Here is a 15,846-nt window from a genome sequence, read left to right as displayed (position 1 = left end):
AACCGAATTATCCACACACTTGTGTAACTACAGTATAGATGGACAACTGTCAAACTTTGTTTCTTTCAGTAACAGTGAAGTTCATTATAACTCATGAAGAATTTTCCCTTTGTTGAGTCCTTTATAAAGCCCAAGTCCATTCAAGATTTGAATATTGCTCCCATATTGAAAGAGGTTCTTCCAGAATCTTGCTCACACTCATTGATACAAAAACTCATCAACTGTGATGCATATCCTGCTCTACCCTTCAAAAAAATCTTTCATTGGCACAACTTTGGTCAGTATTCCTCTAAATTCTCCTCTCTTGTCCCTCTTAAACTCTAAAAAGAAAAGCCATTCTAGATGCTACTATTCGTCCAGGTATCATTATTGTGTTGAAATCATATTTTCCTTTCCTTTTACAGCATTTAAAACCCAATCTAGCCAGCACTTCATAACTCCTCAATTTATTAGTCTTTTTCATTCTTTTCAACTTTGATGGTGTCCAGGACTATGGCTTTGACCCTTCATCTAAGCTTGTCAATAAACAAAACCTGATTATCTGTGTCTTTATCAATATGTAATGTGTTGGGCTGAAACACTACACTTAGCTCGAGACCTAGTAAGTGATGGCTACAGGCACTACAATAGAGTCTCCCACTTTAACACAAAGCAGAAGTGACAAGCTGTATCAGATATCTGACACTGCTTTAAAAAAGTGTGTGAAAATCAAAAACTAACCGCAGCTAGGAGACTACAGTACAAAATGAGTATTATTAATTAGATTCCAGACGTTACCTTAAGTGTACATAAAGACATCAGGCATTAACCATTTCACTAACTGTAAAGGGCAATTGCTCACTGCTGCAGGTCTGAACTTTACTGATTGAAAAACCTACGTGAAGGGCTAAGGTGACCAAGGAACCGACCAAGGTTAAAAAAGAGTAGAGAATCTTACAACACCAGGTTATAGTCCAACAATTTTATTTGAAAATCACAAGCTTTCGTAGGCTTTCTCCTTCATCAGGTGAATGTGGAAATCCTTGAACGTTTAGCATTTATATTCAGAGAACAATACCTGGTGATTACAGATAATCTTTCCAACTGTCCGTTGTCAAGGCAATCAAAGTGTTCAGACAGAGAGGTGTTACCGACAGGACCACCGAATATACAAACGGCCAGAACACAAAACAGAGAACGAGAGGGAGAAACATCCGAAAGGAAGAGAAAGACAGAAAATGACCCGTTGTATTAAAAACAGATAACTTTTATTCGCTGGTGGGGTTACGTGTAGCGTGACATGAACCCAAGATCCCGGTTGAGGCCGTCCTCATGGGTGCGGAACTTGGCTATCAATTTCTGCTCGACGATTTTGCATTGTCGTGTGTCTCGAAGGCCGCCCTGGAGAACGCTTACCCAAAGATCGGTGGCTGAATGTCCTTGACTGCTGAAGTGTTCCCCGACTGGGAGGGAACCCTCCTGTCTGGCGATTGTTGCGTGGTGTCCGTTCATCCGTTGTCGTAGTGTCTGCATGGTCTCGCCAATGTACCATGCTCCGGGGCATCCTTTCCTGCAACGTATGAAGTAGACATTGTTGGGCGAGTCACAGCGAAAAATCGCATAGACCTCCTCAGAAGACTAACACGGGACGCAACCAGCAGAGTACCCTTCGTCGTCTAGTGCTTCCCCGGAGCGGAGAAACTACGCCATGTTCTCCGCAGCCTTCAACATGTCATCGATGACGACGAACACCTCGCTAAGGCCATCCCCACACCTCCACTACTCGCCTTCAAACAGCCACCCAACCTCAAACAGACCATCGTTCGCAGCAAATTACCCAGCTTTCAGGAGAACAGCGTCCACAACACCACACAACCCTGCCACGGCAACCTCTGCAAGACATGCCAGATCATCAACACAGATACCACCATCACACGAGAGGACACCACTCACCAGGTACATGGTTCATACTCCTGTGACTCCGCCAACGTTGTCTACCTCATACGTTGCAGGAAAGGATGCCCTGGAGCATGGTACATTGGCGAGACCATGCAGACACTGCGACAACGGATGAACGAACACCGCGCAACAATCGCCAGACAGGAGGGTTCCCTCCCAGTCGGGGAACACTTCAGCAGTCAAGGACATTCAGCCACCGATCTTCGGGTAAGCGTTCTCCAGGGCGGCCTTCGAGACACACGACAACGCAAAATCGTTGAGCAGAAATTGATAGCCAAGTTCCGCACCGATGAGGACAGCCTCAACCGGGATCTTGGGTTCATGTCACGCTACACGTAACCCCACCAGTGAATAAAAGTTATCTGTTTTTAATACAATGGGTCATTTTCTGTCTTTCTCTTCCTTTCGGATGTTTCTCCCTCTCTCTCTCTCTGTTTTGTGTTCTGGCCGTTTGTATATTCGGTGGTCCTGTAGGTAACACCTCTCTGTCTGAACACTTTGATTGCCTTGACAACGGGCAGTTGGAAAGATTATCTGTAATCACCAGGTATTGTTCTCTGAATATAAATGCGAAACGTTCAAGGATTTCCACATTCACCTGACGAAGGAGAAAGCCTCCGAAAGCTTGTGATTTTCAAATATAATTGTTGGACTATAATCTGGTGTTGTAAGATTCTGTACATTTGTCAACCCCAGTCCATCACTGGCATCTCCACACCAAAAAAGAGTAGGCCAGAGGATGAGATGAAGCGGCAGGGACCAAGTGTTTCCAACCTTCGGTTTTAAAAGGCTGTGGATCGCAAAAAGAAGGGAGCTTCAATGTTCCTCTAATTTGAGAAAGAATGGGTTAGAATGAAACATGGTGGAATTGGTTTGAATTTCAACACAGCGAGGACGCAGAAGGAGGAAGGGTTGTAGAGCAGTTTATTTGGAGGTTAGGTTAAGCAAGGGGAAGGTTTAGAGGAGCTCTGGCTGTCGTAATCTAGATAGAATAGAGAAGGACAAGAAAGATTGGGCCATAATTTGCTGTAGCAGGGCATCTAACAGCATCTGCCGTTAGTTAGACTTGCCCTTGCACGTTTAGGTTTTTCAATTTTTTGCGTGGCAAGTTGCTGAAAGTGCGAACTGATAACGTCGCAATGAGGGAGACAGGGCATCTGGGCCCCAAGTGAAGAGGGCAAGCAACTGTGTATCTCATTAACCAATCAGATTAAAGGATTGAGAAATAAAAAGCACAAGGACTGAGAAGGAAGTGTAAATTAGAGTGGGTGAATTCAAGGTCAAATCAGGTACAGAAAGAGAAATAAAAAGAGGGAAAGAAAGAAAGGTTGGATGCCCTGCTACAGCAAATTATGGCCCAATATCTATTCATATGTCATTTTAAGTAGTAATGTGATACACAGTAAGCTAAACGAATATTTGTTGAGAGATGGGGGAGGGGGGAGGGTTTCCTTAAGGGTGAGATTGCTACTGAAAGTGGGTCAGATTGGAAATTCCAGCCACTGGTCCGACCCCACCATTTTTCTGGTGTAGGGTTTGTTTATACAAGCCAAACACCGGTCTTTAAGGTTGGTGAACTCGGGACGGTAACTTTTGGAAAAGTACTACACCAACAAATTGCTTTAAGGCTAAACAACTTTATTGGCACGTGTTTAGACAACCTTTCTGAAGTGGTCGTTAAGTTTTTCCAGGTGATCAGTCCGTTGCAATCAAGGCTGTTGTGTCTTCAATGTTGTCCTCCTTCTTGAAGTGAGTTGTTCTCATTCTGTCCTCCGACTGCAGTGTCAGTTCAGTCTTTTTATGTTGTTTTTGTACTTTGGAGCGCAAGTAAAATAGGGGAAGTGTCATTTTGTCCAATCACCTCCTGTGGCTAGGCCTCAATCACGACTAGGCCTCTATGATGGACAGTTACTTTGTTCAAAACCAGGTACAATTAGCTTGGCACTTTGGAATATGACAGGCCCCCTTATCTGTGCTCATTTAGTTTTGTATGGCCATGATTTTAATCATGGCCATACAAAACTAAATGGCAACAGTTCTGTGGTATGTTGACTTGTTTGAAACTTCTAGAAGCTTTCCCATACGAACTGCAGTTTTAAATTAATCAAAAGTCCAGCTGAACACAAGGACCATGGCAACAGCAGTTCTTTCTGGCTTTTTGGCTGATGCTGTATCTTTCAAGGCTATCCATTATTTCTCAAGTTAATGTCCAATTCTATAGTGCAAAAAGACACTCAAAGCTCAAACTGGGTTGGAGTCAATTACACATACAGGAAAGTCCCCCAGCAATATCTTCACTCTTCAAAAGGGAGTTCACCATTGCCAGGGAGGAAAATGTCATTATGCTATAGTGGGGCACTTGCTGCAGCACCTGAAATAGGCAGAGCAAGACTTAAATGGGACAGAAGATGCATTTTCAATATTTTAAATAGTCTCTTAATGAGCCTAGCAGCAGAAAAACCAGCAGTGTGGGGGATTAGGAAAGGGAGAGGTGACCAGATCGCTTACCTTTCATCCATTAAAATGATTCCTGCTGTCTCCTACCAACACAATCCCCCTACCACCTTCTTCATTATTTCCTTGTAAAAGAAAGAAAGACTTGCATTTATATAGCGCCTTTCACAACCTCAGGACGTCCCAAAGCACTTTACAGCCAATTAAGTACTTTTTAAGTGTAACCACTGTTGTAATGTAGGGAAGCGCAGCAACCAATTTGCGCACAGCAAGCACCCACAAACAGCAATGTGACAATAACCAGATAATCTCTTTTTCGTGACGTTGATTGAGAGATAACTATTGGCCAGGACACCAGGGAGGACTTCCCCTGCTCTTCTTCGAACTAGTGTCCTGGGATCCTTTACGTCCACCTGAGAGGGTATTGCCATCCAATGGCAGAACGGTGGCAGGAATGCAGGGAAATCGGCCTGAGTCCCGAGTCCCAAGTCCCATTCCCTCGCTGTTATTTGCATGCAGTAGGGTGGACAATGGACAGATGGCAGACATAAGCAGTGCAGGGGAGGGTAGGAAAAACGTCGGTGATGTTAGGGTTGGAGATGCAGTGACAGACCTGCTTATTTTCTCCCAGAATTGGGCAGATTCTGGAAGCACATCCTGTCCACAAACACAAGAATCATTCCTTCAGTTTTGCAAATGAGACACATTTGGTGATTTGAACTGAAAATAGAGAATGTTATTCCTCCTGTATGAAGGATTTTACTTCAGGAAACCCTGCAGAATAGATAAATCCAGTAAAATAAATATTTAAAAGTCAGTTGCAGGTATAAACAGATGGATCTCTGTGCATATTGCCACAGGACATAAAGTAAAGTGTCTAAAGGTCATAATTGTACCAATTGTAATTCTGAAGTTTGAAAAACATTCCTCATTACAATTTTAGTAATGAATCTCATGAATATTTTGCCTGGGGCCAATGTGAGTTGGTGGAAATAATTTGTTACATATCGTAACAATTATAGGGCTTTAAATGTTAATAACAACAGAATATTTTTTCTGAAATTGTTTTTAATCAAATGGAAAATTAGCAAAAGAACAAGGCACCAATGGGAGAAAATGAATGGCATAACAATGTTCTGTTAAACAGCATGGTCTTGTAGCAGATGCCCTTATATCTGGGTTGCATAATGCGAGAACACATTCATGGTACAAACAGGAATTAATAATTTAAGATGTACCTATATACTGAAGCGTGCAGAACTGAAGTATTGCTTGCAAGTGTGCATCAAGGTCAAGGTTGTATGATGTTGGATGTGAGATTGGATCGGTAATCTTGAATTTTGCTGGATTGAAATTTGGTGTGTTGAAAGTGTAGGGAAAACCTTTTATAAATCCTTTACTCTAGTTTGGGTAGAGTCTGTGATCTAGCATCTGTGGAAGAAACTGGCTTGATGGGCTGAATGGACTTTACTTGAATGGCTTTTGTTTTTAGAAGGCTAATATAAAGCATGGCACCAATTTGGCCTGTGGAGATGTACGGAAATTTGTGACTTGAATGGTCCCTTTCACTCTGGCCGATATTTCCCTTCCCAACAGAAGGGTAACGAGACCAATTGTGATGCACCTACTGCCTATCAGAAATCTCAGCACAGCCAGGGGCATCAAACCTGACTTCCTGCTCTGTATATCACAGCTACTCTCGACAAATAAACTCGCTGAGGAATCCGTGGAGCTATGCTCTTATTTTTATATCGATCTATAATTGTTAACAGTGCTGGGAATCGAGGTACTTTGCATAGCAAATGTATGATACCAGTAATAAACATCTCAGCCTTTAACCTTATATATAATCAGTGCCCGGAAGGCATTGCTTTATACAGTTTGGAATGATTGAAATTAGTGCTTCAATATTCTTAGGTTAACGTGGAGTCTGAACGTTCAATCCTAAACATGACACACTAGTAGAGATGGCTGTACCTTGCTTTTTTTTTTAAATGCAATAGGAAATATAGGAGCTGTCATTTAGTGAAGAGTTCAGGCTGTTTGAAGGCGGATAGTCCTGTTTTGTAGATTAAGCATCAATTATTCTTTAGTTCTTCAACTTGCTGAGCTGAGAAGGGATGTCAGTTGTTCAAATTGAACTAAATAATGCCTATTGTGGAGGCCTTCAGGAGTATCCTAATCATTGACCAATTTCACATGTGGCTACAACAACAACTTGCATTTATATAGCACCTTTAACATAATAAAACATCCCATGGCACTTCACGGAAGCGTAATCAGACAAGAGTTTGCACCGAGCCAAAGAAAGCAACATTAGGATAGGTGACCAAAAGCTTGGTTGAAGAGGTAGATTTTAAGGAACGTGTTAAAGGAGGAAATAGAGGTGGAGAGCCAGAGGTGGGAGAGAATTCCAAAGCTTAGGGCCTAGACGGCTAAAGGCATGGCCACTAACGGTAGGGCGAAGAAAGTGGTAGATGCAGAAGGGATCAGAGTTGGAAGAACGCAGAGTTCTCGGAGAGTTGTAGTGCTGGAAGAAGTTACAGAGATAGGGAGGGGTGAGGCCATGGAGGTGATTTGAACTCGATGATGAGAATTTTAAAATCGAGCATTGGTGGACATGGCTATCCTACCCAGTATGTGTGGTGCCATTTTTCTAGACTGCGTGCACAGTGCCATTTGGGCAGTAATGCACCAATTTCATCACCGTGAAAATAGACTCTTTGACGAAGCTTAATGTGTTTGAATGAAGTTGCACCAGCCATTATAAAATAAGCAGATTAAAAATTGTGTTAAAATATCAGGCAAAAGAATTTCATTCAATTAAGCGTTTGTACGCTAATAATTCAAAGACCCCAATTTCAAGGTGCATAATTCTCTATGGGCTTCAACTTCCAATTGGTATTTATTAAATTTTGTAAGTTTTAATGCTTGATGTAGTTGATCCATTCACACCATCTAATTTCTGTGTTTCAGTGATGCTCTAGAGTGTGTGTGTGTGTGTGTGTGTGTGTGTATAAATATCTGTTTAATTGGTGCTCATTTGTATATCCTTCTTAATGAGGTGCTTCCTTGCTGCCATTTTTATTTTGTTGGGGGACCTTGAAATCTTCACTTGTGAGTGCTCATCCCCACTAATTAGTTGTGTGCACTGCTAGCTGTTTTTCAGGGGTCCATTAAAATGTACTACTGTCTGTCTTCTTTGAAGGAGATTTTAAGGACACTGTGAACCATTTATGGATGTTAAGGTTTTCAAGAACAATAACCACACCAATATTCCCAAGTGGACACGAGTTCACAAAGAGCAACTGTTCTCAGTTTGTTGCTGACTTATACAATCGATGAGCAGTTCAAAATGTCAAACTACGGATGACATGTTGAACAGTATTCATGGAGGTCTCATAGGACTGATGATTCTGTTAGGTTCAAGTCAAATAATCCAAGCTGATTGACTTGACAACCAAATATCAAAATTTGAACTTCCTCTTGCCAATATTACAATTATCTAAAAGTCCTTAATAAAAAAAAAATACTCTGGTCTCTACAGCTATTCCCAGTTTAACACACTGAGGAATTTCTCCCATACTATGGACCCTTACAGTAGCTCAATAAAAGCCTTAAAGCTTCAATCCAGGCCTTACCTTTTTTTTTAATGCATTCTCGGGATGTGAGCGCCTCTGGCAAGGCCAGCATTTCTTGCCTATCCCTAGTTGCCTTGAAATGGTGGTAGTGGGCCTTCATCATGATCTGCTGCAAGCTTTGCAGCTGTTTGATATAAAGCTCGGCCACTGCAGAGGGCAGTTAAGAGTTAACCACGTTGGTGTGGGACTGGAGTCACATAAAGGTTAGACCGGGTAAGGATGGCCTATTTCCTTCTGTTAGAGAGGATAGGTGTGTTCTTACTTATAATTTACTCCTCAAATCAATAAACATTGAATGTCTGGTGTTCACAGATATTAAGCAGCACTCACGACGAAACCTTACTGGCTTAGTCAGGGATTCAAACCTGTTACAGTTCCAAGCACAGTATCTTAGGTATTTACAAATCCAACGTATCTGATCCAACACCCACCTTGTGCATCTTTTTCTTACCCACTCTCCGCGACAATCCATACGCTTCTACATTACATGATACAATTCCATACATGGAGCATTTTAATAACCTAATCCCTTCTCAATAACTTTAGTTTTAACGTGTTATTTTGCCGTACAACTCCCCTGCTTTGTTATCTTATCGATAGTTTCATTCTTGATTCCACGATGTGAAACTTCTAATTAAAAGTATGTACCATTCCACACCAATCTCCTGCTTCTAAAAAGGATGGTGTATTTGAAGATGTTTCCTTCAGCAGAACTAACTGTCTTAAATTTCTCTGAAATATATGAAGCATGTTTGATAATTGGGTTTACCGAAGGAACTAAACTGACCATTGCTTTACAGTCAGTTTTGGTTCAACAATTCAATGGTCACTACATCTAAATTGACTTATACTTCCCTGCTTAACAGGCAAAAGCTAAAGGCTAATATTACTACAACATAGAGAAATCAATAGCAGTATAACATTAGCAGATTTCAGGACAGTCTGATTAACCCTTTCATTACACTTCCCTAAAGGACATTAGTGAAACAGTTGAGTTTTTATGATCTATGATAGCTTTTCTAGTCACTTTTACTGATACCAGCTTTTTTATAACTGAATTCAAATTCTTAAACTACCACGGTGGGATTTGAACTCACATTCTCTGTATTATTAGTCCAAACTAATATAACCATTAACATAACCACTACACTACCTACCCATACTACCTAGTCCAACCCTATTAGCTGAGTGAAATCTCAAATCCGGGCTTCTTTAACCAAATTAATTTTAATGGGCAAGTTTAGCTTCTTGATCCACTTGCATTCTTATATCACTTGCATTATATATAAAGTTACAGCACAGAAGGAGGTCGTTCGGCCCATCGTGCCTGTGCCGGATCTTTTAAAAAGCTATCCAATTAGTCCTACCCCTTGCTCTTTCCCCATAGCCCTGCAAATTTTTCCTTTTCAAATATATATCCAATTCCCTTTTGAAAGTTACTATTGAATCTGCTTCCACCTCCCTTCTTGTCCCATAAAAAGGTACTTTCGAATTTCTGGGGTTTTCGATGGAGAAAAAGAAACATAAGAAAGACTTGCATTCATACAGTGCCTTTCATGACTTCAGGACATCCTAAATCACTTTACAGCCAATGAAGTACTTTTAAAGTGAAGTCACTGTTGTAATGTAAGAAACGCGGCAGCCAATTTGCGTACGGCAAGGTCCCACAAACAGCAATGAGATAATGACCAGATAATCTGCTTTGGTGATGGAAGATCTTCCCTACTTTTCTTCGAATAGCTTCATGGGATCTTTTACGTCCACCTGAGAGGGCAGACAGGGCCTCGGTTTAACGTCTCAACAGCAAGACGTCACCGCTGACAGTGCAGCACACCCTCGGTACTGCACTGAAGTGTCAGCCTAGATTTTGTGCTCAAATCTCTGGAGTAGGATTTGAATCCCACAACCTTCTGACTCAGAGGCGAGAGTGCTATCACTGAGCCACAGATGACACTTCAGTGAAGAACAGTGATCTTAGTGCACCACTCTCCCCCTTTTTATGCGTTCACTATTGGATATCGGTTTCCATTGTGTGCTGGACTCCATAGTATGTACTGGAGCCCCAGAATAGAAGCATGCGGGTTTGGCTGCCTGGACTTTACTTTCAAGAATCAGGTGCCCCTATCTTAATGGCAGATTCACAGACCCACCATTCAATGGGTTTTTGCCATCATTTTCCTGCGTCTCCCTTTTATACTAAGGAGTGTGTCGGACAGAGGGAGAACTGTGTGTTTGCAGCAGACTGACTCCCTGTAAAAGTGAAAGAGTCCATATGGAGAGCAGAGTGGTGCTTATATCGTTGGGACCAGAATTCTTCTGGGAAAGCTCCAGGCAGTATTTTTGTAATTGGAAGACGATTTGAATAAATGTAAAAGAAATATCATTGCAAACACTGGAGAAAGATGTGCTTTCATGTCCAGTAAAAATATTTAAACAAACAGCCATGGAATATGTTTAAACATGAACATCCTGAAACAGTATCAAAGAATTATTACTTATTAGAATATTTCCAACAGTAATGAGCTTAGATTAATCTGCATGCAAATTTCAGGATATAACAAAGTGAGGCAAATGTTTCTCTTTCCCTCTCTCTCATGTCTCTCTCATTTATCTCGCTCACTTACACATACACACATGTATACATGTAGTACACACCTTGTTACACAGCAGCCATGACACTTTAACCTAACCCCCTGGCGGGTAACTGACCGGATCGATCATCTACTTTACACCCTGTATGATTTTACTTTTCACTGAAGTCAACGGAAAGTCAAATCGAGCGACCAATCCGATCTCGTCAGTTTCCCAACGAGCGGGTTAGGTTAAAATTAACCTCTTCTTACAGCTGCAAAACAATTTCTTTTAAGAGAAAAGAAAGAAAAACAGTCAATTAATCCTGGTGTGGAGATGCCGGTGATGGGTTCATGTCACGCTACACGTAACCCCACCAGCTTAAAAAAAGAGTTATCTGTTTTTAATACAACTGGTCATTCTCTCTCTTTCTCTTCCTTGAATGGCGGAGCAGGCTCGAGGGGCTGAATGGCTTATTCGTGTTCCTATGTTCCCAATTTAAAATCACACTGGGGCCCTAATTCCATTATAGGACCTCGATTTTTGAATATTCGTGAGGCCCTCGCCCGCCTGCAGCGAAGCCCTCCCCCAAAACCCGGGAGTTAAAATGGCAGTGGGTGGGTGGGTGGGAGTAAGGCGTGAATGCAGAGGTATGGATGCTGCCTCAATTCCAACCCTCCGTATGCCCAGTTCTCAAGGGCGGGGGGGGGGGCGGAGTTAAAATCGGGGCTAGTCTTTCTAGAGCTTTGACATTATGGTGCACAAATTTTCACAAATTGAATTCTTTTCTTCGCACTAACTCTTCAGTTGAAATAGCAGAGAAAGGAATTTCATTCAAATGCCTTATGTACGCGAACATTCCCTCGATGTCCAGGTATGAGTGATTTTGATTTTAAAATTGCACAGGAAAATATTCTTTTTTTGGAGTTAGTATCTGAATTGGAACATTACTTACGGGGGGAGATTTTCACCGGCGGTGCTGGGTGGAAACAGGACGGTAGCACCGCTAAAATGGTGGGGAAAAGCTTACCGCCCCGTTCCCGCTCCCGATCCAGCCGACGCCAACCTCGGGAGTGCCCGCCTGAGTCAGATGGTTAACCCTATTAATATGCAAACCAGGTTCCTTTGACGCATTGGGCGGAGCATGCACTGTGCCTGCTCCGCACAGTAACAGCTGACAGTGTGGCTGAAGTGGAGGTCGGCAGGTAAGTTTTAATTCATTATTGTGGGTTGAGGAGGAGCAAGAGTGCTCCCCCCACCCCCCCCGTGCTCCACAAAAACAACCTATGCCTCCCTCGCACCAGGGTCTCCTCTCCCAAGAACGGACTCCCCCTGGACGTACCTACCTTCTTCCGGCCCAAAGGCTGGTCGAGCCACCCGATATTGGGCCAGCCAGGAGGCCCTCAAAATGGATCGGGCCTCCTGTCTGAATGATTAGGTGACTGGCTGGCTCTCTTCACCGGTCGGCTGCCCGACAGTTAGTAGTTATGAAAGACTGCTTAAGATCATATTTTTGTTGAGGTTTTATTTTCTAGTGGGACGAAGCAGAATTCAAGTGCCTTAGACCCATAGAATAATGTGGAGCCGTTAGCATTGCAGGTTTGTTAATTCTATGTGTGTTGGACTAAGACGTTGTGATTTACTTCTGGCTTTAGACTTTCATTCTGGTCATTTGGATGAATGCTGCATATCTTCTCAACAGTGGCAAATAAACTCGGCTCACAAGGGAACCGAGTTATATTTTCGCAGTCTTGACCTCAAAGGACGTACAAGTTCTAAATTCTCATTTTCAAAAAGTCCAAAGCGAATTGGCATTTGCACAAACTAGGCTTGTATTCCCTTGAGTATAAAAGATTAAGGGGTGATGTAATTGAGGTGTTTAAGATGATTAAAGGGGTCGATAGAGAGAAATTATTTCCTGTGGTGGGAGAGTCCAAATCAAGAGGGCATAACCTTCAAATTAGAGCTAGGCCACTCAGGGGTGATGTCAGGAAGCGCTTCTTCACACAAAGGGTAGTGGAAATCTGGAACTCTCTCCCCCAAAAAGGTGTTGAGGCTGGGGGTCAACTGAAAATTTCAAAACTGAGATTGGTAGATTTTTGTTAGGTGAGGGTATTAGTGGATACAGAACCAAGGTGGGTAAATAGAGTTAGGATACAGATCAGCCATGATCTAATTGAATGGTGGAACAAGCTGGAGGGGCTGAATGGCCTACTCCTGTTCCTTTGTTCCTATCAGAAACCCAGTTTCACTGTCAAGTCTCATATTCTATTGCTTCTCTTCCCATTTATTTGGTACTGGAACCAATGATCTTTTAAAATGAAAATCAAACAGAGTGTATCAAAGAGCAATCCCTTTCATTTTCATTTATTCAATAATTCTTCAGCGAACAACAAGGATGACTAACACTGCTTATCCCAGTCCTAAAGAAGAAACTTGTTTATAATTTTGTCATTGTAATACTGAACACATAGATTATCCGTCGCATGTAAAACGGACAATTGACTGCTTTACAATGCTCAGATTGAGTGAAAGAGATAAATTGTTAAGAATAAATTCCAGGCACAAAAACTGTGTTTACCTTAATTCTCAGACCAATATAAATTGTGCATCCTATTGTGCCTATTGAAAATTTGTCAGTTCATCTCAGAATGTAGTTCTAATAGTATATGCCTCTTTATGCAAACAAGCATTTTTGTCCACAGGAACAGTAATTATTTAATCAAAAAGTCGAGTTTGGGGAGTCTATGGACATCAGTATCGTATACCATGGTACAGAAGAGATGGAGATGGTTTAGACTGCACAGAAGGAGCTCCTTCTTTCATTGACTCAACTGTAGACTCTAAACCACACATTGAGTTCTTGGCTATACATAGTGTTTGATCAGAGAGATTAGTTCTGTGGCCTCATGCTTAGTTGATATCTCATTTTCACTCTTTTAACAGAAGACAAGACATGGACTGTAACACAGCACAACAACACAGAGCTAACCAAAGTCCAAGGCTCCAGTTCGGGCAAACCTCACATTGTGCACTTGAGCTACACTGCTAACACGGAGCAGCTGCAAGCCATGATTAACAACATGAACTACTGCGAGCAGGAAGTGTCCTACCACTGCAGAAAATCACGCCTTTTAAACACACCAGGTAAGTACAAGTGCCAAGTTCTACTGCATCAGTTGCATCAGAAATGTAAGTTATGAAGCTCATTAGGGGCAAGCTACAAGACGTGGTTCAATGAGCCAGGTCCATTTGATTTGATGTAGTAAGCTTTCTTTTAAACAATAAAATTAATTGCAGTTGTTTCTCAGTTATAATGCACAGCCATGCATTGCCTGTGATTCAGTGTGTCTAATAGACAGATGCAGAGTTTAAGGAGTGATGTATACATACCACATTAAGGGCATGGCACGGGATTGGATTCTGGTGAGTGATATTAGTACTTACGTGTAAAGCTGTGATGGTGTAAAGCTTGAGCGTAACTCTGGTAAATCTGACTTCTGCCCTTCCTCCTATACCAGAACTACACCATGTTTGCAACAAAACACAACTCAGAATTTCAAGCTAATGTGCTGTTTTTTGTTGAAAATATTACATTCAAAAAATAATTGTGAACATGCCCAACATGACAAAACTTTTGATCGAAACAGGACAAGGATCCTGTGCATTCGTCATGCATCTCAGTGTCAGCAGCAAGTATCCCCACTTCAGGAGTAACACAAGCCAAATGCTTTGAATGAACACAAAAGCTGTAGTGTAAATCTGGCGTCAGGCGTGACCTAACTGGAGAGTGGAGTGGGCCTCCCTGGTGGATGGGAGAGTCAGCCTGAGCCCTAACTCTACACTACAGAACTTCAGCATCATTGCACGGAAGAAACTTTGCACTGATGCTCCCACTATTTGTTGCCTCCAGACTCGACTATTCTAAAGGTCTCCCAGCCGTCGGCCCATCTTCCACCCTCCGTAAACTTCAGTTCATCCAAAACCCTGCTACCCATATCCTAATTCGCGCCATGTCCCATTCGCCCATCACCCCTGTGCTCGCTGACCTACATTAGCTCCCGGTCTGGCAACGCCTTGAATTTAAAATTCTCATCCTTGTGTTCAAATCCCTCCATGGCCTCACTCCTCCCTATCTCTATAACCTCCTCCAGCCCTACAACCCTATGAGATTTATGTGTTCCTCCAATTCTGGCCTCTTGTGCATCCCCGATTTCCTTCGCCATGCCTTCAGTTGCCAATGTCCTAAACATCTGGAATTCCCTCCCTAAACCTCTCTGCCTCTCTGCCTCTCCATCTCTCTCTCTTTCTTCAAGTCACTCCTTAAAACCTACCTCTTTGACCAAGCTTTTCTAATATCTCATTCTGTGCCTCGGTGCCAAATTTTCACTGATAAGGCGCCAGTGGAGCATATTGGGACGTTTTACAACAATAAAGGCTCTGTATGAATGCAAGTTGATGTAGTTGTAGTGAAAATACACCCTCTACTCCAACCCCAGAAAAAAACCCTACTGCCTTGAAGTGAATTTTCCCATTTCTCATAAGGACAGAAGAAATAGGAGCAGGAATGGGCCACATAGCCCCTCAAGACTGCTCCGCCATTCAATCAGATCATGTCTGATCTTCAACCTCAATTCCACTTTCCCACCCGATCCCCATATCCCTTGATTCCCCAACAGTCCAAAAATCTATCAATTTCAACCTTGAATATACTCAGTGACTGAGTATCCACAGCCCTCTGGCGTAGAGAATTCCAAAGATTCACAACCATCTGAGTGAAGAAATTCCTCCTCATCGCAGTCTTAAATGGCCGACCACTTATCCTGCGACTATGCCCCCTAGTTCTAGACTCTCCAGCCAGGGAAAACAACCTCTCAGCATCTACCCTGTCAAGCCCCCTCAGAATCTTATGTTTCAGCGAGATCACCTCTCGTTCTTCTAAACTCCAGAGAGTATAGGCCCATTCTACTCAACCTCTCCTCATAGGACAACCCTCTCATCCCAGGAATTAATCTAGTGAACCTTCGTTGCACCACCTCCAAGGCAATTATATCCAGTTCTCATTTCAACTGAACTGTGGCCTCTCTGGCTGCGATTGCTAATTTACATACAATTATATAGAATGTACAGTACAGAAATAGGCCATTCAGCCCAAAAGGTCTATGCTGGCTCCACACAAGCCTACTTCCTTCCTACTTCATCTAACCCTATCAGCATATCCTTCTATTCCTTTCTCCCTCAT

The 15,846-nt window shown here is 42.4% G+C and overlaps 1 protein-coding gene across 1 annotated transcript in view; it reads left to right on the top strand.

Annotated features, from left to right (window-relative positions):
* The window catches only part of LOC137323529 (contactin-associated protein-like 5), a 930,346-nt gene that overhangs the window by 580,029 nt on the left and 334,471 nt on the right, over positions 1-15,846 (top strand). Inside the window, exon 13 of the mRNA XM_067987099.1 lies at positions 13,551-13,751. Coding sequence (XP_067843200.1) covers positions 13,551-13,751 — 201 coding nt within the window. The remainder of the gene's footprint in view (positions 1-13,550; positions 13,752-15,846) is intronic.

This window comes from Heptranchias perlo, chromosome 7 (assembly GCF_035084215.1).
Source record: "Heptranchias perlo isolate sHepPer1 chromosome 7, sHepPer1.hap1, whole genome shotgun sequence".
NCBI classification, from domain to species: Eukaryota; Metazoa; Chordata; class Chondrichthyes; order Hexanchiformes; family Hexanchidae; genus Heptranchias; species Heptranchias perlo.
This window is presented reverse-complemented; position numbering and strand designations above follow the sequence as displayed.